Source organism: Balaenoptera musculus, chromosome 4 (assembly GCF_009873245.2).
Source record: "Balaenoptera musculus isolate JJ_BM4_2016_0621 chromosome 4, mBalMus1.pri.v3, whole genome shotgun sequence".
Taxonomy (NCBI): Eukaryota; Metazoa; Chordata; class Mammalia; order Artiodactyla; family Balaenopteridae; genus Balaenoptera; species Balaenoptera musculus.
Window position 1 is genome coordinate 9261473 of NC_045788.1, and position 23652 is coordinate 9285124.

At 34.8% G+C, this 23652-nt stretch overlaps 1 protein-coding gene across 9 annotated transcripts in view; it reads left to right on the forward strand.

Annotated features, from left to right (window-relative positions):
• The window catches only part of TBC1D5 (TBC1 domain family member 5), a 538946-nt gene that overhangs the window by 259767 nt on the left and 255527 nt on the right, over positions 1-23652 (forward strand). For all 9 annotated transcript variants that reach the window (XM_036849871.1, XM_036849872.1, XM_036849873.1 and 6 more), the window contains one exon: positions 10110-10179. In XM_036849871.1, the coding sequence (XP_036705766.1) occupies positions 10110-10179 (70 nt within the window). The remainder of the gene's footprint in view (positions 1-10109; positions 10180-23652) is intronic.

Below are 23652 nucleotides of genomic sequence, written 5' to 3' on the forward strand. Positions count from 1 at the left end.
AAGTCATTATTTGTATTTTTGTTAAGAAAAATTGTAGCAAAGGGCAAATTATATAATAATCGTCTTTGGCCTTGATACTCTTTCTCCAAGTTTTAAACTTGGAGTAATATTTTCAAATATTCTTTGTCAAAGCATTTACTTCTAAGGAAGCTCTTTTTAAAATCTGTTTTGCTATTTATCTACTTATTTGTAATTGTCTAAATTATAGCATTGGCATTATGTAACTCTTTTGTAGGAAGGTGCTTTTGAAGCCCAGGTGGTCCACAGGAGGACCACACAGGCCAATAGCAGTGATCTGCTGGGCAGCTCCATTGTGCACCCTCCCCCAATAATCAGTACATGCAACTGATAATATAGGGTAATGTTCAGAATTGGCATAGCTCAAAGCAGTCCTCTACTACTGCTGGAGGATGTGACCAAATCTTGTGCCTCATTGATAGCTCATAGTAAATGATGATACATGAGGCACTCTCCCTGTTTGGGGCAAATTAAATTGCCTTCTACAAGAGACTGTCACTTTTAGCACAGTAGAAGTTTATCATTTCGTACTAGGAAAGACTTTTGGATCATCACAATAATCTAGGAAACCCTTTAAAATTAGAGGATCCTAGACCACACCCACGGTTGTCTCAATCTCATCCTTTTTTTCAATCTCTTTCTCTCCCACAAACACACCACATGAGTGCCCCCCCCACACACACACACCCTAAATACCTGTCCCCAGGTGATTTGGATGATCAGCATGTTCATGAACTTGGTCTGATCTGGTCCTGCCTTTCTTTGTTGTAGATGTGGATGGTAGGACCCAGAGAGGTTAATTTTGCATTGGAATTCTCTTTACTTGATTGATTCCTGGTCTACTTTGTCTTTTTCTGAGACATCAAGCAGCTTTAAGTCCATGGAATGCCTGGAGAGACAACAATATGTCCAGTAATGACAATGAAAATAAATAGAAATATTTGCATTTGTGTGTTATTACATGTTAACTTAAGTTGGGTAGTTATATTTGTGATTATTTTTGGAATTAGACCTTGTTTCCATTTAGTCTCAGAATCCTTAATGAATTCTTCTTAAAGCTTGTTTTATTCTGATGCGTGTGTAATATTGCATACTATCCTATATGTGATAGTTTTAGTTTATTAGTAGATTGACTGTAGTTTTAGTTCTTTATCTGCATTTTATCAATACCAAGAAACATATATATTCACCTCATGGATTAGATAGCTTTATATTTCAAGGCTCTGATTTTATTTAATTTTACTATTTTTCCACTCGCTTTCTTTATAGCATATTCAATGTTTGATATCATCATCAGGAAGGGTATTAAAGTATACCACAAATCTTGCACAGAGTTGTATAATTCATGGAATAAACTTTTGTTAATTATAAATTTTATCAGAAATAGTGCTTTTTAGGGAATTCCCTGGCAGTTCAGTGGTTAGGACTCCATGCTCTCACTGCCAAGAGCCCCCGTTTGATCCCCGGTTGGGGAACTAAAATCACACAAGCCGCGCAGTGTGGACCAAAAAAAAAAGCAATGTAGAAATAATGCTTTATAATTGCTAAGAAGAGTTACAATTTTTAGTTATTTAAATTATGAATAAGTTTATTCTCTTTACATAGCACCAATAGACTTCTACTTTTATTCCTTTACTGGCTACAGAATTTTAAACACATTCACTGATTAAAACATTCATAAGTTAATAGCTAACATTTATCAAGGAACTTACATTGTGCTACATGCTATACTAAGCTCTTTATTTGCACTTATCTAATCTTCATAACCACACTTTGTGGTAGAAACTGTTATCATCTTCATTTTACAGATGAGGAAACTGAAGTATTGAACAGTTAAGTCAGAGGGAAAGTAAATGGTGGAGCATGTACTCAGGTCTATCTTGCCTGAGCCTTAGCTTTTAATCATGATGCTGTAATACCTCTACTTTATAATTTCATTAAACTGAACAGGGCAGTTTACTTTTAGCAATTCATTAAGTGTTTTCTTTCCTGGAAATTACTTTAAAGTTTAATCAAAGATCATCGTCAGCATTTTTTTTTCTTAAAATTTACAACCACTGTGTGTTCATACAGACCCTACCTACATACTTACCTGTTTTTCTGTCTTTCCAGCTATAGACACACATATTTGCATTTACTATACTTGAGAATTTTCCCGTTTTCCTTCAATAATTGACTTCTAGCTTTATTCCTTTGTAGTCAGAAAACATACTTTGTATGATTTCAGTCTTTTTAAATATATTGAGACTTGTTTTATGGCTTAACATATGGTATGTCCTAGACAGTGTTCCATGTGCACTTGAGAAGATTGTATATTCTGTTGTTGGCTAGTGTTTTATGTCTGTTAGGTCTTCTTGGTTTACAATCTTGTTTGAGTCCTCTGTTTCCTTACTGATCTTCTGTCTAGACATTCTGTCAATTTTCATTGTAGAACTGTCTGTTTCTCCCTTCAATTCTGTCAATGTTTGCTTCATATATTTTCATGTTCTGTTGTTTGGTGCATATGTTTGTAATTGTTATATCTTCTTCATGGTTTGACCCTTTTATCAATATATAATGTCCTTCTTTGTTGTAGCAGTTTTTGACTTAAAGTCTATTTTGTCTAATATTGGTATAGCCAAGTATCTCTTTTTTTGGTTATTTTCTTTTCCATACTTTTACTTTGGTTCTTAAATGAGTCTCTTGTAGACAACATACAGTTACATCATGTTTTTTTTTTTAATCCATTTTTGCTGATCTCTGCCTTTTGATTGAAACTTTAATACATTTACATTTAAGTTAACTACTGATAAGAAAGAACTTACTTCTGCCATGATGCTGTTGTTTTCTGTATGTTTTATACCTTATTTCTCCTCATTTCCTCCATTACTGCTTTTTCTTGTGTTTGGTTGTGTTTTTCTGTTTTTGTTCTGCAGTGACCATTTTGGTTCCCTTCTCATTCCTGTTGTGTAAATTTTTAGATCTCTTCTTTGTGGTTATCATAGGGATTAAATGATAAAATTTAAATCCTAAATTTTTAACAATCTACTTCAAGTCGATAACCAAACTTAATTTTATAGCATACAAAATATGTGCTCCTATACTGCTCTGTCCTTTTCCCTTTTAACGTTATGTCATAAATTACATTTTTATACATTGTTGCTCAGTTGTATTAACTTATAATTATTTTTATCCATTTGATTTTTATATCCTGTAGGAAACAAAGGGTGGCATCACAAACCTTAAATACAGCAATGCTGGCTTTATGTTTGCTCACATATTCACCTTTACCAGAGGTCTTTATTTCTTCCCACAGCTTTGAGTTATTGTGTGGTATTCTTTCCTTTCAACCTGAAAGACTGCCATTAGCTTTTCTTTTATGGTATGTCTAGTTTCAGCTTTTGTGTTTCTAGGAATGTCTTAACTTCTCACTCATTTTCAAAGGAATATTTTGCTAGATATAAAATTCTTGGTTGATAGCCTTTTTTTAAAGCACTTTATATACAGATATAGATATATATAGATATATATCTATATATACATATCTTCCCACTCTTTTGGCCTGCATGTTTTCTGATGAGAAATGATCTATTAATCTTACTGAGGATTCTCTGTGGTGACAAAGTACTTCTCTGTTGTATCTTTCAGGATTCTCTCTTTGTTTTTGTCTTAGAACAGTTTGCTTATAATGTGTCTTGGTGTGAGTCTCTGAGTTAATCCTACCTAGAGTTAATTGAACTTCTTGGATTTGTAGATATTTGTCTTTCATCAAATTTGGGAAGTTTTTGGCCATTATTTCTCCAAATATTCTTTGTGCCTCTTTCTTCTATTTCTCAGGCTCTCATAATGCATATGTTGATGTGCTTGATGGTGTCATACAGGTTTCTTAGGGTATGCTCACTTTTCTTCACTTTTTTCCTATTTTTGCTCCTCAGACTCCATAATTTCAATTGTCGTACGTTCAACTTTGTTATTTTTGTGTTTTGCCTGCTCACACCTGTGGTTGAGCCCCTCTAGTGAATTTTTCAATTCAGTTATTGTATTTTTCAGCTCCAGAAATTCTATTTCCTTTTATTATTTCTGCCTCTCTATTGATGTCATTTTGTTGATTTGTTCTCTACATGATTTCTTTCCTTTTTTGGTCTATGTTTTCCTTTTGCTCTTTGAACATCCTTAAGACAGTTGTTTCAAAATCTTTGTCTAGTAAATCCAGTTATTTCTGAGGGATAGTTTCTGTCAATTTATTTTCATCCCTTTGATGAGGCATGCTTCCTGTTTCTTTGTATGCTTCATGATTTTGTTGTTTTTGACAACTTGATATTTAAATATTATATTGGTTACTCCAGAAATCAGATTCTCCCCTTCTTCTGGGTTTGTTATTTTCTATATTCTTGAAGACCATTTCGGTCCATTTGTTTAGTTATTCTCCTGAAATATTTTTTATTTTTGCAAAGACTTATTGTTTGACATACATAGTCATTGAAGTCTTTATTTCTTAGGTTGTGTTCAGCTAGGATTTTAACAGAGATTTTCTGAATGCCAGGAGCTAAGAAGAGCAGCAAAACCCTGAACCTCTCCTTGTCTTTTCAGATTGTCTCTGCTGCAGCAGTCCTTCATCATTTAGCCAGGCTTGCATTCCTCCTAGTGGTCAGCTTCAGGTGGAAACTTAACGGTCTTCTCAGTTTCTGTATCGTCATGCATCTTGCCCTGGGTATGTGCATAGTGTTCTACATTCCCCTGCATACCCAGGTGCTTTTGAATGTCCTAATTTCTCAAAGAAACTCTCGCTAGCTTTTTCTCCCAGGCCTTAGGTGCTCTATTTTATGTTTTGATTGTATTCTTTTACCTCAGGCATCTGCTGGCTCTTAATTTGACTTGCAGTGGGTACAAGAGCAAAGCCCACCATTTTTTCCTTTTTTTTATTTAGATGAAAAAGAGATGAACATCTTATGTCAGTTCTTCAGGTAGCTCCTAACAAGTTAGAATTGATTTACACAACACTTTGAAAATATGGTCTTCTCTGCTCCCTCCAGAACCAGGTACTATTCTCCCACACTGGGAACTAGCTTACTTCTTCAAGACTGCTGCTGATCTAGGGAGATGGTAGAACAGGCAAGTAAAAACCCCACAGAGCTTTCCAGTTGCCTTTTTCTTGGCTCATTGCTCACTTGGTTCTTGTAAATCTTTGACTATTTTCCAGAGTCATTACAAAGTTGGTTCCGACAGTTCTTGTTTTTCGACGTTTCTGTGGGAGGATGAGAACTTGGAGTTGTATCTTCTGCCACTCTGCTGATGTCATTCTGCTTTCTTTTTAAAAAGAATTCTGTTCAATATTTAACAAGAATAACAGAAGTATTACCTTCTTAAATTAAAATTGTGCACTTGAAATGTTATTTATTTAAAATAGTTCCTATGTATTTGTTTTACATCTGAGTTTCATTATCTAAGTTAATAATTTGAAAATATTATGTAGAGAACTAAATATGGCCATTAAATCATTAGAATATAGATAAATTAACAGTGATAGAGAAAATGGAAAATTATTAAATAAACAAATTTCCTGTATTTACTTGAGCACTGGCTCTTAAACCTAATGGGTGGTCCTAGATTTTTAGCATAAATAATTAGCCTACAGAGCCTGTTGTTTACCTGATTCCTGAAATGAGGTAATATCCTTTGTGGACTGTTTTCATAGATGATGCTGAGTTATTATGCTTTGCCTTAACTGTGTCAATGCATGAATATACTTAATTTATAGATTTTTTTGAATCATTCACTTTGAATGGGATTTCAGATTTAACTAAAACATTTCAGTAGTAATCCTCATTCATTTAAAAGACACACAAGGTTTTAGGTGTTTACACTATTCATTTATGCCATATTATCCTATCACAAGTAAGATGTGGCTACCCATAAGTTTGCTTTCAACTTAAGTTTGAACCGAATAGTTTCCCCTTACTATTAATAATTCATCACACATACGTGATGACATTTCTCTAACAATTCTGAGATCAGCCTTTTTAAAACTTATGTAATATTTTTCAGAATTCATACTTAGTACCATGGGATCCTCTAAAACTTGATTTTTTTACATGTAAACTGAAGAAGGCACAGTTGAGTAGCTGTGCTTACTTATAGCATTATTCTGGTTGTTTTTAACCTAGCCTAGTTTAAAATCTTCAACCTCTCTTATAAAGCAGATATTTGTGCATAAAAAGCACTCTGGAAATCTACTGTAAACCTTTGTTCAGCATGGTTTCAACAGTGCACAGATAGATACTGTAAATGCCCTTAGCTAAACATGACTACAGTAAAAGCTAAAAAAGGAGTCCAAATTTAATTTATCCTATTTAAGTCACCGTTATACATATTATTGTTTTAATAAGTTAGATACATATATGTTAGGAATTACTAATGGAAAATACTATGCTCTTTGTATCCTCACTAAAAACAATGTAACTATGAGCATATTTTTTTCAAATCAGGCAACTTATTTTAATTATGAATGTTATGAACTCATTTCACAAAGTTACTTACCAATTAATGAGAAATGAATGTGTTATGTAAATTTCAAACTATAATGGTCACAGATAATTGATGAACCATTCCTACAAATATATATGTTGTACAATCTTACACATACATATAGTGACATACAAAATTCGTATGTTATATATTGTATATAATTTATGTATTTATTTAAGATTTACTCAGTAAACACATCCATTTTATTTTACTGGCTTAGTTTACATTAAATATTCGAATACCTTTAAAGTCACTATTGTATTTTTAAAATTTACTCTATTGTTAAATTGCTTTTCAAGCAAGTGAAAGGAACTCTGTTATCTTAAAACATATTTAAGTATTTGTGCTGTTTGGTCATTTAAAGACCTTTGTGTGAGATTACTTTAAAAATGTATTTTTGCGTGTGTGTGTGTGTGCGTGTGTGCGTGTGTTTGTGTGTTTGTGAGAGAGAGAGAGGGAAAGTCTGAAAACAACCTATGTATCCTTGTTACAGTTACAGCTACCTGACAACTTAGTTCAAGAATCAGAACAGCAACTAAAAACATCATATTAAACTCTCTTGCACCCTCTGTTGTTATTTTTGAGGAACACTACATATACTTTCCCATGGCTGTATTGGCATTAGACTTACTAAAATCCTGATAAAATTAATACTTTGTTATACTTACCTCCAAATTAGGTTGATAGTAAAGTAGCATTTGTTTTTAATTCTTAGTTGGTCTTTTCTTGTGTTACAGATATGTTTTTGTTGTATAACAGCTTAAATGAAAAATGAGCCTTTCTGTTTTTCTTTGATCTCTCCTGGTTACCAGTTTTAAGCCCCTCCAAGCGTTTCACGCAAATGAAAATCTCTACTGGATATAGCACACTGTATATACCATTTTCCAGAATTACAAATTCTGTCTGTTCCTTGGTAAACCTTTCAATTGTCAGACAGTTACCTTCCAAAATAAGAGTCTGGAATCGTCCATACTAAAATTAAGAATTTATAACTGTAAGGAACAGATGTTTTCATAAACATTTGCTATAATTAATTTCATCTAGAGGATTGAAGGAACAAAGCAGTTTTTCCCACTTCAAAACTTTGTAGCCTTTTCCCCATATAGCCAACTCTGAAATCTTTTCTCTAATATTTTTGTGAGAAACAACTGTACTCCTTATTTGGTATGTTTTTGAGAAAGAAAAGCTGCTATTTTTCCTTATTACAATCCTTTGAGGGTTACATTTAAAATGTGATATATTCGTTTCCATACAGGTATAAAATGAAGAAAACTTTTGTGATGTATTTTGATGACAAAACTTTGGTGTTTAAAAAACTGAAAATCTCTTATTTGAAGTATTTTATATTTATTATGATAAATATAAGCAGAGGACAAGAAATATTCCATTGGTGAGATTTTATGTATTTAAGTAATCCTAATCTTTAGTTTCAAAGACAAAGAGAAAGCTTATATTTTAAATGTATGATATAGTACTTATTCTGTGCTGATTGTGGAACATTTTACAGGAAATATCTGCAAGCTGTTAAATAACATGTGTTGTAGGAAATTTTCATTTAGCAAGACAGGGAGAGACTAATTTTCCTTAAATCTTTTTAGTTTATTTATGATAATACCATTAATTTTTTTTAAAAGCAAGTGAAGTATGTTGCATGAGTCATCTTATGGTACCCATGTTTTCAAAGAATTAACAGAGTATACTCAAGTAGATTGATTTTAAACATTTAAGTGTTTTGGATTATTTTCTTCTATAAAATTTGGCAACATTTTCAAATGCTGTAATCCATTTTAGGGTTTTTGTTTAATGAAAAAACCCCAAAAACCTGAAAGTGTATTTTGGAAAAAAGAGTAGACTTAAAAGTTCAGTAAGTGAGCTCAGACCAATTCTCGTTCTTCTAAACATTTTGGGTGCAGCTGCAAAGATTTTGAAGAGAACCAACATTTTTGACTAGTCAGTCAGCTATAAAATGTGCAAAGAAAAATAGGTAGCTATCATTAAAATTACACTTTTGCTTTCAATAACCATTAATGAGCAACATAATCATATAAGTATGGTACCTTAAGTGCTGTATTCAGTAATTTAAAATAATCTCGCCTCTAAACTGAAAGCTCTGTAATTACTATTTGACTTAACCAGGACCACTGTGATAATCTCCCGTGGTACCTTAGAATGTTCAAAGTGGAGTGAAAGTATAAATAACAATTGAATAAATCATTTAAATTATTAAGCTTTAAATATCTTAAAAGTGAATATAACCTGATGTTTGAAAGTTGCATTATAGGAATTAGGAGTATAAAATGTAATCAGATTCTGGTCTATTTAATTTGTTTCTAAGAATAAATGATATATTTCATAGTAGTATCTGTGGTTTCCTAAAAACTATACTTTTAAGTATATATTTTAAATTTTAAGCTAAAATTAATTTTCTGTCAGTAAGAATGTATATTTTATATTATGGCATTTGCAAGCACTTGTTTAAACTTCTTCAGCAAATTTACTTTTATTCTATGATCTCTAAACTGATAGGTATGAATTTGTTCTAATCTGATTTTATGAATATGCTTGAGAGGAATTGTTTTTTTTCCCTAAAAGTTTGATATTACTACATGAGGCAGAAATACCTTTAGATGTTGTTGTTTTTTTTATTTTTTTAAACTGCTGAACTTTTGCCCACAGTTAAAACATAAAGTTTGGGGAAGACTATTAAGATGTATTAAAAGATCCTTAGAATGCATTCTTTTTTTTTAACATTTTTATTGGAGTATAACTGCTTTACAATGGTGTGTTAGTTTCTGCTTTATAACAAAGTGAATCAGTTATACATATACATATATCCCCATATCTCCTCCCCCTTTCGTCTCCCTCCCACCCTCCCTATCCCACCCTTCTAGCTGGTCACAAAGCACCGAGCTGATCTCCCTGTGCTATGCGACTGCTTCCCACTAGCTATCTGTTTTACATTTGGTAGTGTATATATGTCCATGCCACTCTCTCACTTCATCCCAGCATACCCTTCCCCCTCCCCGTGTCCTCAAGTCCATTCTCTAGTAGGTCTGCTTCTTTATAGACTGCATTCTTGATCACCACCTCTCAGCTTTCTGTTCTCCCTCTCTGCAGACCAGATTCCCAGAGAGTGGAGGACTGGGGGGCCAGGGGGTGAGGTGGGCCGGGGGAGGGTATTCCAAGTCTGCTGTCTGCCTGCTCTCTTTTGACTCTTCCAGTGGACAGGACACTAATAAAAAGTTGCCCTTTGTTTATAAGCATTAGTCTGTGATTAAATGGTGTATAAATTTTGGTTTTGTCTGTGAGTCATAAGAAGAAGATGGCTGTATTATACTTCATTTGTTCCTGTCTGCAATTACTTCTGTAGTATTCCTATCCAAGTTAGGAGTGGTGGTGTTAGTCTATATTTTAACATCAAAATGAATTTTTTGTTTAAAGGACTCTGATTACAAAAGATATTTGGGGGCGGGATAAGGGGATATTTGTTGTTTTGACTCAGTAACTGCGTGGAGCTGCCACACAGTAGCTTTTCAACTGAAACACTCAAGTTTCATAATCTCAGTATTTTAAAATTTTTTTTCCAGGAGATTCAAATCAAAATGGAAGAAGAACAAGTTCTACTTTAGACTCTGATGGAACTTTTAATTCCTATAGGTAGGTGATGAATACATAGATATATAATATTACAAGATATCTAATCTTACAGGGTTCTAAAAAATCTGACAAATGTGAAGAATATTGTGGTATGCAATTGTCCTGCAGACTTATTGAGTAATTGAAAATGTAGCATTCTTAGTTCTTGAGTAGATGGACTTATTGTAGATATCTGTCGTTATCCTAGAGTAGGATGATTAGAATGAATGCGTATGTAGTATTAAGCTTCAATATAATCCATTTTTGTTTTTGTTTTTCCAGTGTATCTCTTACAGTACCAAAGGCTTCCTTTGTCTAAGTTTCCTGCTAATACAGAGTGTACTGCTTGTGAGCATCTCAGAGAGTATAAAACATAATCCGTGGTTACATTACGTGCTGTTTGTTAACATCGCATTTGGCTCTTCAGCAAACAGGGCAGTCACATCTCAATTAACAGTTTTTAAAAAGGATACAGCAATTAAGGAAGCATGCATCTTATCTAGTTATTTGTTAATATTCTCTTTATAACTTGAATTTGCTTGAGTAAGTGTTTATATATTTTGTATCTTCTTAACAGGGAAACCTAGGAAGAAGAAAGATTAATGTATTTCCAGTAATATTTGAAAATTCATATACTGAACCAAAGTGATGTAAGAACTAGGTTGTTTTCTTTTGGGGAATAAAAAGTACAGATTGAGTAATAATACATTTTGACATTATAGGTAGCAATGCAGATTCTTGAAGAAGTACTTTAATTGGAGTACATTGTCCTTATGGTTAATAAGTTCTGATACTTCTGTGTGTTGATGCTATAAAATATATGCAAGGACCACTGTACACTTGGAAACTCATTTGAATATTAAGCTATAATTCCTTCTTTTCTATAATAAATATGGAATTTGTGCTTAGAATCTTTATGTTTTTCTTGAATACATATTCTGTATACCTAGCTGGAACTGTGTCATTTGTTTCTTCAGATCCCAGGCAAGCTTTTAACATCTAGAGTAGGGCCTTATATTCAGGAAGCACTTAATAAAACTGTGGTAATTGTGAAGGTTTTTACAGTTTGTTTATGAATTCCAGAAATGAGGTGGTAATTGAGATGCTTGACATCTTTATTTTATACCAGTTGGGGTCTTTATAAATAATCGGTCATTCAAGTGTCATGGATACTGCAGAAGGCTTACATAAGCCCCCATGGTGTTCTAGAAGCGTATTATCACAGTAGTAAAAGCTCACGTGTTGTCATTATATTTTCTCTGTACCCATCCTACCTTATAAATGTTGGAGTTCTCCAGAACCTTCTTTTAGTGCTGAAGTGTAATATAAAGTTTGGAATTTGACATATTAAATAATAGGTAGACTCCTCTATCTGAACATGTTGATCACACCAAAAAAAAAAAGATGACTATAAAAGATATTTATTTATGGCCATGCTGCACAGCTTACAGGATTTCAGTTCCCCGACCAGGGATTGAACCTGGGCCACAGCAGTGAAAGTGCAGAATGCTGACCACTAGACCACCAGGGAACTCTCTATAAAAGATATTTAAATAAATACTCATGTTTGTCATGTAACTGAGGAATGCTAAGATGATAATATGTGTGCAATCCATGGTGGAAATATCAGTATTAGATATAAATACAGTTTAAAAAAATCCAAGACAAAAGGAAAATAAAGATGTATTTCAAAGGCAGGAAAACCCATATGTATATGTCAGTTTCATTGGTGAATTATACTTGATAACTACATTTGTAGTTAGCTAATTATAGTAACTAATGGACAGCAAGTTAAGAGAAATGTGTTAGTATGAAGGCACAGTGTTATCTGGTAGTTTATTTTGTTCTTGAGTAGTTTGAAGATTAAAGTATCTTAGTATTATTGAATGATAATTGTACTTTGAAAATGAACTCCTAATGCAACTTTGCACAGTAAATACTAATATTGTTAACTAATATAGTTTTAATCAATGCCTGTCAGTGTTGTAATGTTAGGATATTAATTTATTGTTATAATTAAAAAGGCAAGATAAAAAGCTCAGGTAGTACAGTGTATAAAAATGAGCTTTTAATAGTTGGCAGGCCAGTGCTGTTATTAAATAGTATTATAGTATTTAAGGTGTGAAATGAATATTTTTCTACTGAGTAGGCAATAGCTCTTACAATATAATGAGCTTACTTGTGAATTTGACACTTGGGTTAAATGCAGAATTCATAGAAGCACAGCTCTAGGGTATATTTTCATATCAGGTTAACTGATAAAACCTAGGAATTGTTGCAGAATCACACTAAAATGGCAACAGAATTGTCAATAAAATTTACTTTTGAAAATGAAAATTATTTTTCCATTACTATCGGAGCTCTTTTAAAGCAAGTAGAAATAGGTTATTAGAAAAATGTGAATGTTCCAACCATCAAATATCTTTAGCCTAACAAGTCTACCTTTGTGTTTTAAACCACCTCAGAAATGCTGACCTTTCTTCGCAGATAATTCTGGCTGTCAACCTAGTACTAGGATACTCAAGCTATATATGCTGTGTCTTGGGATAATGATTAGCTCTAACTTTTTATCTATAGAATGGACATTATAATGTCTGACCTGCTTCCTTCTCACAACTGTTTTAAAGATCGAGATAGGACTGTGTAAGATAAAGCCTTTTGAAAATCTAAATGCAAAGCCATGCATTAATATTATTAATTCTTTGTGCTTACCTCATGTGAACTGGCAACTTTGCTGCCTTAGTGTTCACTTAACCTTCCACGTGTGTACCCTTTTATAGCATGTGCCAAGGTTTTATTAACTTTCCAATTCAGTCTTGAATTGGTCACCTAAGTCTATATTCTTTCCATTATTTGTTTATATTATTGTGGTCTTAGATGGTCAGTTATAAGAGGGCACAGTCTCTTTTTTGGTTGTTGTTTTGTTTTTTGTTTATTAATAATATCTAAACATAGCGAGTTGGTTCGTATCCTGACTCCAAATGGAGACTTTGGACAAGTCTTAGGCTCAGTCTCCTCACCTTGCACGTGGGGATAATACAACACATTTGTTACAAGGAGTTGATGGGCTAATGTGGTGTGGCAAATGCTGAATCAACGTTAGCTGCTTTTATCTTCCAGTGCATGCCATCCTCATCATTGTCATCACTGTTAGTCTTCGGGTGTTGTAGAATATTTTTACAGTGCGCTGATGTGGAGACACCAAAAGGACGATTTAAAAACAAATGTCTTACCGGAAAATAACTTTTGTTTTTTAGCACAAAGGAGGCTAAGATCAAGCTTAACCTGAGGCTTGATATTCTGTCTCTGCTGTATATTCCAGGTTTCCTTTGCATAGCACATTTGTACACATAGTACAAACAGTAGAGAAATAGTAGGAAAGATGTACACGTAGTGGAGATAAGAGGAAGATGTTTTATTATGAGTATAATAAGTTCAGAGGTGGATTTTTGGAATTTTGACAAAGTTTGAAATTTACAATCAATGGACCGTATCTAGCTTTATGTGCCTAAGGCTCATAGATTTGTTTTTCAGAGGCTAGGAGGTTTCACTTTGGATTTGTGTCTCTTGTGGTTTGCTTCATTGATTCAGATAGAGTACAGCTGCATTTAACTCCAGTATGATGATTATATGGTGCCTGGGTAATAGCTAGATCTTGTTTTGGAAGTTTCTGTTAAAATTTAATTGTTTGTCTCCCAACTAATTTGCAGGTGATGTGGTAAAATGGAAAGATTAGAAGAACTGAGAAGATATTACTGGTTTATGCAGTATACCTTGTGCTTTTTAAAGACTAGTGTTAATGTTTTCTGTTAGATTAAATGAGCTTTCTCTGTTTCTTATTTCACCATTAAAACTGAGACCCTTTCAAACCGAGGGTATGAAAGCAGAGAAGTAGTTTGCCAATGAGCAGTTTGCAGTAGATGTTTAACTTAGTGACTGTAGCACAGGGCCACATGGTAGGAGCGCTCTCTCCCCATCCCCCCTCCTCTTCCCAAGGGCAGCTGACCTTCTCCTCTCCAAAGAGGCGAGCCCCTTGCCAGCACATATGACTACAGACTATTACATTAATCTGTTTAGCTGTAGTACCAGCTGCTTGCATGTTTTTAATTATCTTATTAGATGGTATAACAGTGACCTATGAAATAAATTGAAGGTGAGCATTTAAAAATTTTCCCTTTTTTACCCTATGTTTTTAAATATCTTGATTATTCAAATTATGATATTCTGCAAAAGTTCATTGGAAGTCTGTATGGTTTTTTGAGTCAGTGTAAAGCTTTTAAAAGTATAATGTTATAATTACCAGTATAAAAATAACTTCATTTTTACCTCATTTTTGAAAGAGTTAGGCTGTGTTTATGTAGCCACAAATTCATGTTAAAATCTGTTGCTTTAAGAGTCAATTTAGAGAAAACTCAGACCAGTTATTTTGAGTTTCTCTGGGAAACTCAAAATATTGCTTAAATTTCAGACAACATCTTGGCATTGTATAAATGGCATAGGATGGAATATAAATCATTTTAGATTATTTTAAAATAACTTTGTCTATTTAACTCTGATTTTCTAGATTCTGTGTATTCAGTGGTAAATCATCTTAGCTGACCCTAATTATTTTTACAATCTAATTTCATATGATACCATTTTTGAGTGTATTTTCCCAAGCTGTGCCATTAGTAAAAATGTATTATCTTCTGGATTTTGACAATTGGATAATTTTCAAATAATACCTTAAATGAAATGCTGACTCCAAGAGACAGTTCAAAATAATAACGACCAGTGATTCTTCAGTTATGAGTCATAGCTGATCAACAAAACTTGTAATGATTTAGTCAGAAACCCTGATGTTGAATTAAAAAACATAGGTAGTTGAATGCAAAAAAGAATTGCAAAATACTTATGTGTGTCTTTTGAATTAGCAAATCCTACAGCTGGCATAACGGGGTGACTTGAGCCTTGAAAAATGTGTAGTCTTTGCATAAAGACTATAAACTACACACTGGTTTTTTTTAACTAAGAAATATTCATTCTTTTTGGCTTCATAGTTTTTTCCCTCTAAAGAAGGACCAAGTTTCATATTTCAAAAGAACTTTTGTTGAAGAAATAAGGGAAAAATTTCCCCTTTATATATTTTATTTTCTTTTTAAGGAAAGAAAATAAAAAGCCACTTGGCGCTAAAGTACTGATGGCATTATTTATTGAGATATATATATATATATATATATATATATATATATATATATAAACGTCTTTATTGGAGTATAATTGCTTTACAATGGTGTGTTAGTTTCTGCTTTATAACAAAGTGAATCAGCTATATGTATACATATATCCCCATATCTCCTCCCTCTTGCATCTCCCTCCCACCTTCCCTATCCCACCCCTCTAGGTGGTCACAAAGCACCAAGCTGATCTCCCTGTGCTATGCGGCTGCTTCCCACTAGCTATCTGTTTTACATTTGGTAGTGTATATATGTCCATGCCACTCTTTCAGTTCGCCCCAGCTTACCCTTCCCCCTCCCCGTGTCCTCAAGTCCATTCTCTATGTCTGCGTCTTTATTCCTGTCCTGCCCCTACGTTCATTAGAACCAATTTTATTTTTTAGATTCCATATATATGTGTTAGCATATGGTATTTGTTTTTCTCTTATTTCTTGATATTGATCAGAGCTTCCACAGTTGCCTCCCTTTCTCAGTATGGTGTATTTGTAGCCCACAGAGTCAAAGGCTGTTTAAGTTGGTTAAAAGTTTTAAAAAAATTATAGTTGGTTTAGCTTTTTGAATTTAAAAGTTGTCTTTTTCTGAATAAGGAAGGAAACCATTAATTTGAACTTTCTTTAGTCAGTGAGGAAATTTTTAAAATTAGGCTTCAAGTTTTATCACAAAGACGTTTATGTATCCTATTTACATGTAATTAATAATTTGGGAGGATGTGGGAAATATCCTTATATCATTTGCATTTATTGTTGGTATAGTGCCTTCCTCCTCACCCCGATTTGTATGTAAGAGGGTCATATGTCTCTTGAAATGACAATGAAGCAGTGATTCAAAATATTAGAGATAATAGGGCAAAAGCATACTTTGGATTTAAAATTAGGAATCTAGGTTCTGGTTATACTCTTAGAATGATATAAATTTGTTAATCTGTTATTTTTAGGAATATGGAATTATAGAAACAATTTAGTTATTGAGAGTTATACTGTATTAGTTTGTTCGGGCTGCTATAACAAAATACCAGAGACTAGGTAGCTTATAAACAACAGAAATTTACTTCTCACAACTTAGAGGCTGGGAAGTTCAAGATTACGATGCTGGTAGATTTGGTGTTTGATGGAGCCCACTTCCGGGTTCATAGATGGAGTCTTTTCACTGCGTTCTCACTTGGCTGTAGGGGCGAGAAAGATCTCTGGGAGCCTCTTTTGTAAAGGCATTAATTCCACTCATTAGGGCTCAGCCCTGATGGCTTAATCCCCTCCGAAAGGCCCCACCCCCAAACACTGTCACATTGGGTGTCAGGACTCAGAACATGAGTCTGTGGGGGCCACATTCAGTCCATAACCCATACTAAAGATAATCAAGACCAAAGTGAATTCCCCATCCCACTCCTTCTCCACCCACTCATCTTAAGTTCCTGAGGCCTTGCCTTTTAAATTATTTTTCCAGGACATAGCTTAGTAAATAGTTGAAAGAGGAGGACCTAGAATTAGGGTTTCTTTCCTGATTCTTAGAAGGTTGCTTTCCTCACTTTGATGTGATGCCTGTATTTTGTTGAGAATCTATATAATTATACGACACTGACTTCTTTAAGTTCTTAAGAATAAATACATAATTTAGGGAAACAGTTTAGAAAAAATACACAGATAGAAATAAGACAGAATAAAGTTTACATCTTAGCTCCAGCACTAACTGCCTGTGTGATCTTAGGCAAGGTAATTAACCTCCCTGATTCCTAATTACTTCATTTGTGAAGCTGGACTATTAACAACTCCTATATCACAGAGTTGTAGAGGGCATACCTACAAATGTGTAGAACTGCTGGACCAGTCACCTAACTCATAGTGAGTAACAATACTAGTTTCTTTCTTTTTTCTCTCTTTTGTAAAACTTCCTTTAAGTTTTAATCAACTTTTTCACCTAACAAAGTTGGCCTTCATCTCAGAAAAGTATTTTAAATTTACTCATTTTATTTATTTTTGGCTGCTTTGGGTCTTCGTTGCTGCGCGCAGGCTTTCTCTAGTTGCAGCGAGCGGGGGCTACTCTTTGTTGTGGGGCATGGGCCCTAGGCACGCGGGCTTCAGTAGTTGTGGCACACGGGCTCAGTAGCTGTGGCGCACGGGCTTAGTTGCTCCTTGGCATGTGGGATCTTCTTGGACCAGGGATAGAACCCGTGTCCCCTGCCTTGGCAGGCGGATTCTTAACCACTGCGCCACCAGGGAAGTATTTTAAAATTGTATATAGTTTTAAAGTGGCAATAAATTTCTGATGTTTGATTTGACGGACAATTTATAAGTCTCAAAGATAAAGTTTAAGGGTGAAATTTACATAGAATATTTTAATAAAATTAGTATTTAATATTTGTCTCTTTTCTATATCAGATTACCTTGCCTTTTGAGGGAAAGTGGCAGTGGTTAATAATCCTATTTTTTCATTTATTATTAATCCAGAGCATTCAAAAGTGCTTTTCTGACATTTGTTTATATATATATAAACAAATATATATATATATATATATAAACATCCATTTCCATTCCGGCATATGGAAAAACCCAAACAAACTTTTTGGCCAACCCAAATATATATGAAAGTTTGTTGTTGTTCATCATGAGACCTAACATATCTTCATTCATTCTGCAGATCGTTATTCTGCACCCATTCATGACAGGCCAGCCAGTGTGCTAGACAAAGATTAAAACAAAGACCCTGCTCTTGGTGCACTCGTGATCTAGGAGGGGAGACAGACATGGAAGCAGCTAGCATACACCAGGACTGGTGTCATCGTGGGGGCATTTCACCAAGAACTAGGGGAACACCAGACGGGCTAGTTAATATTGAGGGTGGGTTGTGGTTGGGAGACAGGATATGTTTGCTAGGCAAAGTAGATGAACAGGAGTTTTCCGTGAGGTGAACGATATGAACAAAGACATTCTTCATTTTCTACTCCAGCAATGCATTCTTTGGGGGTTTGGGGCACTCAGAATGGGTAGATTCGGTTGGCCTTGTATTTGTCAGTGACGAACTCATACAACATGGGTATTTACATATAACTGTTTCATTGTGGTGACATTGTTACTTTGCAGGAACTGCTATTTTGACAGTAGATTTCAGTGTATCATAGATGTTTGACATATCTAAATCAGTGATCAAAAATTTTAACTGGGAGTTGAAAATGTGAATCTTTAAATTGCACAAAATTATATGAAATAATTGATAATGTTACAATTGAGAGTGAATATTATGTGCCTAGAAATAAGGGAGAAATCAATAAACCAGCTATGGAATAAAATTAACCTGGTAATGAGAGGATATTTGAAAATTAAAAAGATGTCCTAGTATCATCTGAACATATGGACCTAGTTTTCATTCCATGATTTTCTGAGATAGATATAGAAGTAGTTTAGTCTGGTTGACATATTCTCAAGGAGTTTCAAAGATTGTATTTCCAGCTACTTGTTCAGATTAGAAAAGTAATTTGGATGACATGACCAAGTCTCTGAACCCATCTGAAGCAAAGTACAGTAGTTGCACACCATCTCTTAACTCTCAATCCAATCTTTAACATGCTTCTAGATCTTAAAGCTTCCTTGAATGGTCGAGCCCCACTGTCACTGAATCAGGCACAGAGCTCTGGTTGTTTGGATTTTGTTCGGTTCACAAGAATAAATTTATAATCTCCAAAGTAACTCCTGTTGTTTGCTTGCCCGCCCCTCCTCCACCCCACCGCAGGGCCACCCCCAGAGCCTGAGTCTCTCCTTTGTGTTCTGACCTCATTTTTTCCCACCTGAGAGATCTGGGACAGGGTGGAGGGAGTAGGATAAATAAATAAAGCCAGAGTGGTCTGTTTGGCATTTTGAACACTGCTCCCACCCCTGTTTCTCCTGCTGCCCCCTGAGCTGCTGATGGAGGCTGCTCCCTAGAGAAGGAACCCATTTTCCTGCCTCTGTGTCTCTAGGTGCCATTCCTAAGTATAGTATTTTTAAAAGTTCTGTAGAAAAAATGAAAATTTTCTTCCGGTGCTGATTTTCAATCTTATAGTAGCATTCCACGCAACAACTTTACGAAAACATCCCGCTCGTTCATTATAAAGATATCTGTGGTCATATAATTAATTGTTTTGTGGCATCCATTTGGGAATATCTGAATTATCACGTGTATGAATTAACAGAACAGCAAATAAAGTAACAAGAGGTCTTTTATGAAGTCAGGACTAGATTTGGGTTCTTTTGAAGTACATGAACTTTCAAATAACATAAAATTTCAGCAGTGGAGAATATGTCTGCATATTAACAGAGGATTTTTTATGAAGCATAATTTAATTTGGGCAAGGAGGTCGTGAGAAAACCACTCATCTTCCACTGTGATGTGGAGCAGCTGTTTTACAACATCGGTGAGAGAAGTACTGCTCCCACTGGTGTTCGGGCCTGCGTGGGAAGCAGCGTGCGGGCTGGAACCAGGTCTCCACGCCCTGATTCCTTCACTTCAGTGTGTTCCCAGTGTCTAGTGCTGAGAAAAGGGATCTCCCCTCTTTTCTTTGTAGATGCAGTAACATATCAGTTATTTAGAGGTCAAATTTCTAATATCTTCACCCAAGGAGGATGTAATCAGAAAGTTAGAAATGGGGAAAATGTTAAAATAGCCAAAGAGTTTGTTTATTGAGGTAGATTTAGTCCCAGGAAAGCCCTTCCAGTTCTTAAAGTGCTTCCACTTATCTAATTTCTCTTTTTTTTTTTTTTCTTGAAAAAGCCTGATATAGTTTATGTTATTGAAATAGGCTAGAATGGGTGACAGTTGAAAGTTTACTTTGTTTGTCTTGGTTTTAAAAAAGAAAAAGTGAGCAAGTGACAGGGGTGCAGATTTAGGATTTCTGAAAGCTAACATATCATTTTACGAATCGATAGCTGATTGCCTGAAAACGATGGCCATGAGAGAAATGCCGCTAAAAACAGAATGGAAAACTCCAAAAGCCAAGCAGTGTGGAGTTATTTAAGGTAGAAGCAAATAGCCATGCATTTCCCAAATGTATATCACATCTGGAGAAAAACTCCTTTAAGTTTTAGAAATGTTTTGGTACTCTCAACATTTTTGAGTTGAGAAAATGGCATACATTGGCCTTTCATCATGCTGGGTAAATTAGGTATTCAAGCATGGATTTTTAAAATCAGTGCATTTTTTTTTTTCTTTTTAACTATAAATGAGTGATGTTTTCTAGTCACCCTTGGGTTGGGGGTATTTTCTTATTTTTCCAGGGGCCCATGTAAAGTTGTTTTCCCAGGTACGTTAGTCTAACAAATTATAAAGTACACATTGACCTTGAACTAAAGTTTATTTGATCATGTGGCCCGTTGATCTTCATTTTGAATTACCATTTCCTGGATCTTTGAGCCAGTCTCTTGCCAAGTATGGTTATAATATGCTCATGGTCCAAATCTCAGGTCTGATTCTTTCCAGTATCGATCATTTTTTTTTTTTTTAATTTTTTTTTTTTTTGAGATAATTTTATTTATTTATTTATTTATTTATTTTTTATTTTTATTTTTTGCTTTTTTTAATTTTCATTTTTATTATTTTATTTATTTATTTATGGCTGTGTTGGGTCTTTGTTTCTGTGCGAGGGCTTTCTCTAGTTGTGGCAAGCGGGGGCCACTCTTCATCGCGGTGCGCGGGCCTCTTATTATCGCGGCCTCTCTTGTTGCGGAGCACAGGCTCCAGACGCGCAGGCTCAGTAATTGTGGCTCACGGGCCCAGCTGCTGCGCGGCATGTGGGATCTTCCCAGACCAGGGCTCGAACCCATGTCCCCTGCATTGGCAGGCAGATTCTCAACCACTGCGCCACCAGGGAAGCCCTCGATCATTTTTGGTAACTTATAGATGTACCACTGTCATCACTAAAGATCTGCTTTTCTAACTTTTATGTGTGTGAGTGTGTGTGTGTATGTGTGAGTGTGCGTGACTGTGTCTGTGAGTGTTGTGTGTGTGTGTGAGCGTGTGTGTGTTGTGTGTGCTGTGTGTTAGCGTGTGTGTGTGCGTGTGTGTGTGAGCGTGTGTGTTGTGTGTTAGCGTGTGTGTGTGCGTGTGTGTGTGTGAGTGTGTGTTGTGTGAGTGAAGAGGGAGGTGGGAGGAAGCAGGAGGCAGAGAGTGGTGATGGAGACAGAAACACAGTGAGAGCCAGTGAGCTAAGAGACGAAAAAGAAAAAAAGAAAAAAAAAACTTGTACATGTATATCCGATTTTACTTAGAGTGAATTTTATGCTGTGTTACCTCTCTCATAGAATCATCTTGATTTTTTAACCACTTGTATAGTCTAGCTTTTAATGTGTTTCTGTCTTCTTTCCCCAGGGACACTGTATGAGTATGTATCATGTGCATATTTATCTTTACATCTCTTGAACCTTTTTAGTTGTTACTTTAAAAGGGAATGTATATATGAATGGTTTATCATCCAAAAACAGTTTCACTGTCCGATATAGGAACCACTAGTGACATGGGGCTAAGTTTAGGTTTAAATTAATTAAAATAAGACAATAAACAACTGTCGATCAGTTGCACTAGCCATATTTCACCTGTTCAGTAGCCACGTGTGAGTACTGATTACCATATTGGATGGTCAGATAGAGGACATTTCTGTCATCTCAGGAAGTTCTGTTGCATAGTGCTGGTCATCAAGTGAATGATGGATTCAGTTAAAATATAATCCACTTAAATCTTTTTAAGAGAAAACATTTATTTCAAAAGTACATGTATTTCTGTATGTGTGATTCCCTACCGGTCAACCCAGTCTTGGAAAACATGGTTTAAGAAACAGGATTGACTTTTAATTAGGCCATCAGATTTTGGGAAATAAATACTTTCTTCTAAATGACTAGAAAATAATTTGTTTTCAATTCTGTAAGTATTTCCATTGCAGTATTGTTTACATCATAGACTGTGTGGTAAATTCTTTATCATATAGAAAATAAGATATCAAGTCCATGCTGGTTATCACCAATAGCAAGGAAAACAAGGGCGGGACAGGGGGCCCAAGAAGGTGGAGGTCTGCACCGAGGTGTCTCGAAGAAAGGGATTTCCCCTACTTGTTAATTATGTAAGAAACATCAGTAAACCATGGAATAGAAAACATTTATTTCAGACAACTTCGTAGCGATTGTCTGGAACAGGTCCTTTTCTCACCTCATTTCTATATGTTTGATCCTTTGATTAGTAATATGACTTTTATTATGTGCTTAATTTTTTATAACCTCGTGACACAGCTTTTCTTATTTCTTTTCTAAAAGTACATTTGTTGAGTACTTTTAACATGATCCTGAATTTAGAAGCTCTTAAACACTATATTTTGAAGAAAATAATACATTTTTTTTTTAAAAAAAGATGATTATATCTGGCAGTCCAAAACTGTTGCTGACTCAGTTGTATCCACCTTGTGAATATTGACGTGGAGGCTCAAGATTTCTCAATTCACAGTTAAATCCAAACCCGAATCAAAACATCATTGTAAATTAATTTTAACAAACCACCACATGCTGAACTATCAGTTGCCTTTGTTTCAATGATACCTCATCACATGAGAACGTTTTTCACCTAGAAATATGAAGAAATCCATTTTAGGCTTGGGAGTAATTGTGAGTTGTTTTTGTTTTTGTATGTATTTATATATGTATAAGTAATATGCCCTGATGTTTCATTATGGAGGGGGGAAAAAAAAGCTTTAAATAAAAGTAAGTTTTTTAAAATTCCTGATATAGGAAGCAAAAAAGCCAGTACAGTTTCTAATTGCCTTTTAGAGTCTCTGAGTTCCCTCATTACCTGTGATTTAAGCTAAAAATGAGGTAATTATAGATAACATCAGTGTTTATCTGGTTGATCTTGGCACCTGCAGTCCTAATGTTGTAGCTTACCCAGATCTGGTGCCACACTTTATAGTCTGATGCTGACATACCTAATTTACACTTCTCCTGTTTCCTTTGATTTTTAAGTTAGATGTTCCTTGTTCTATTTCAATAGTATTTTAGAAACCACCCCTTTAAAATGGTATAAAGGCACGTACTCCTCTATGTGGAATATTGGAATCATGGTACAGCCCTTTCATTAAGAGAAATCTTTCCCTGGTACGTTTCTATACAGATTAAAAAATGCACTGTGTCCTTTCTCCCTTTGCATTTGATAAAGCAAATATGATCGCAATTAATATGGCAATCGCCTCACATATTGGCGTGCACTTTAGGATTATAAAATTGTACAAACCATTGTGCGTCAGATGCAGTTTTCTTACCTGTGGTTCCTCACCTTC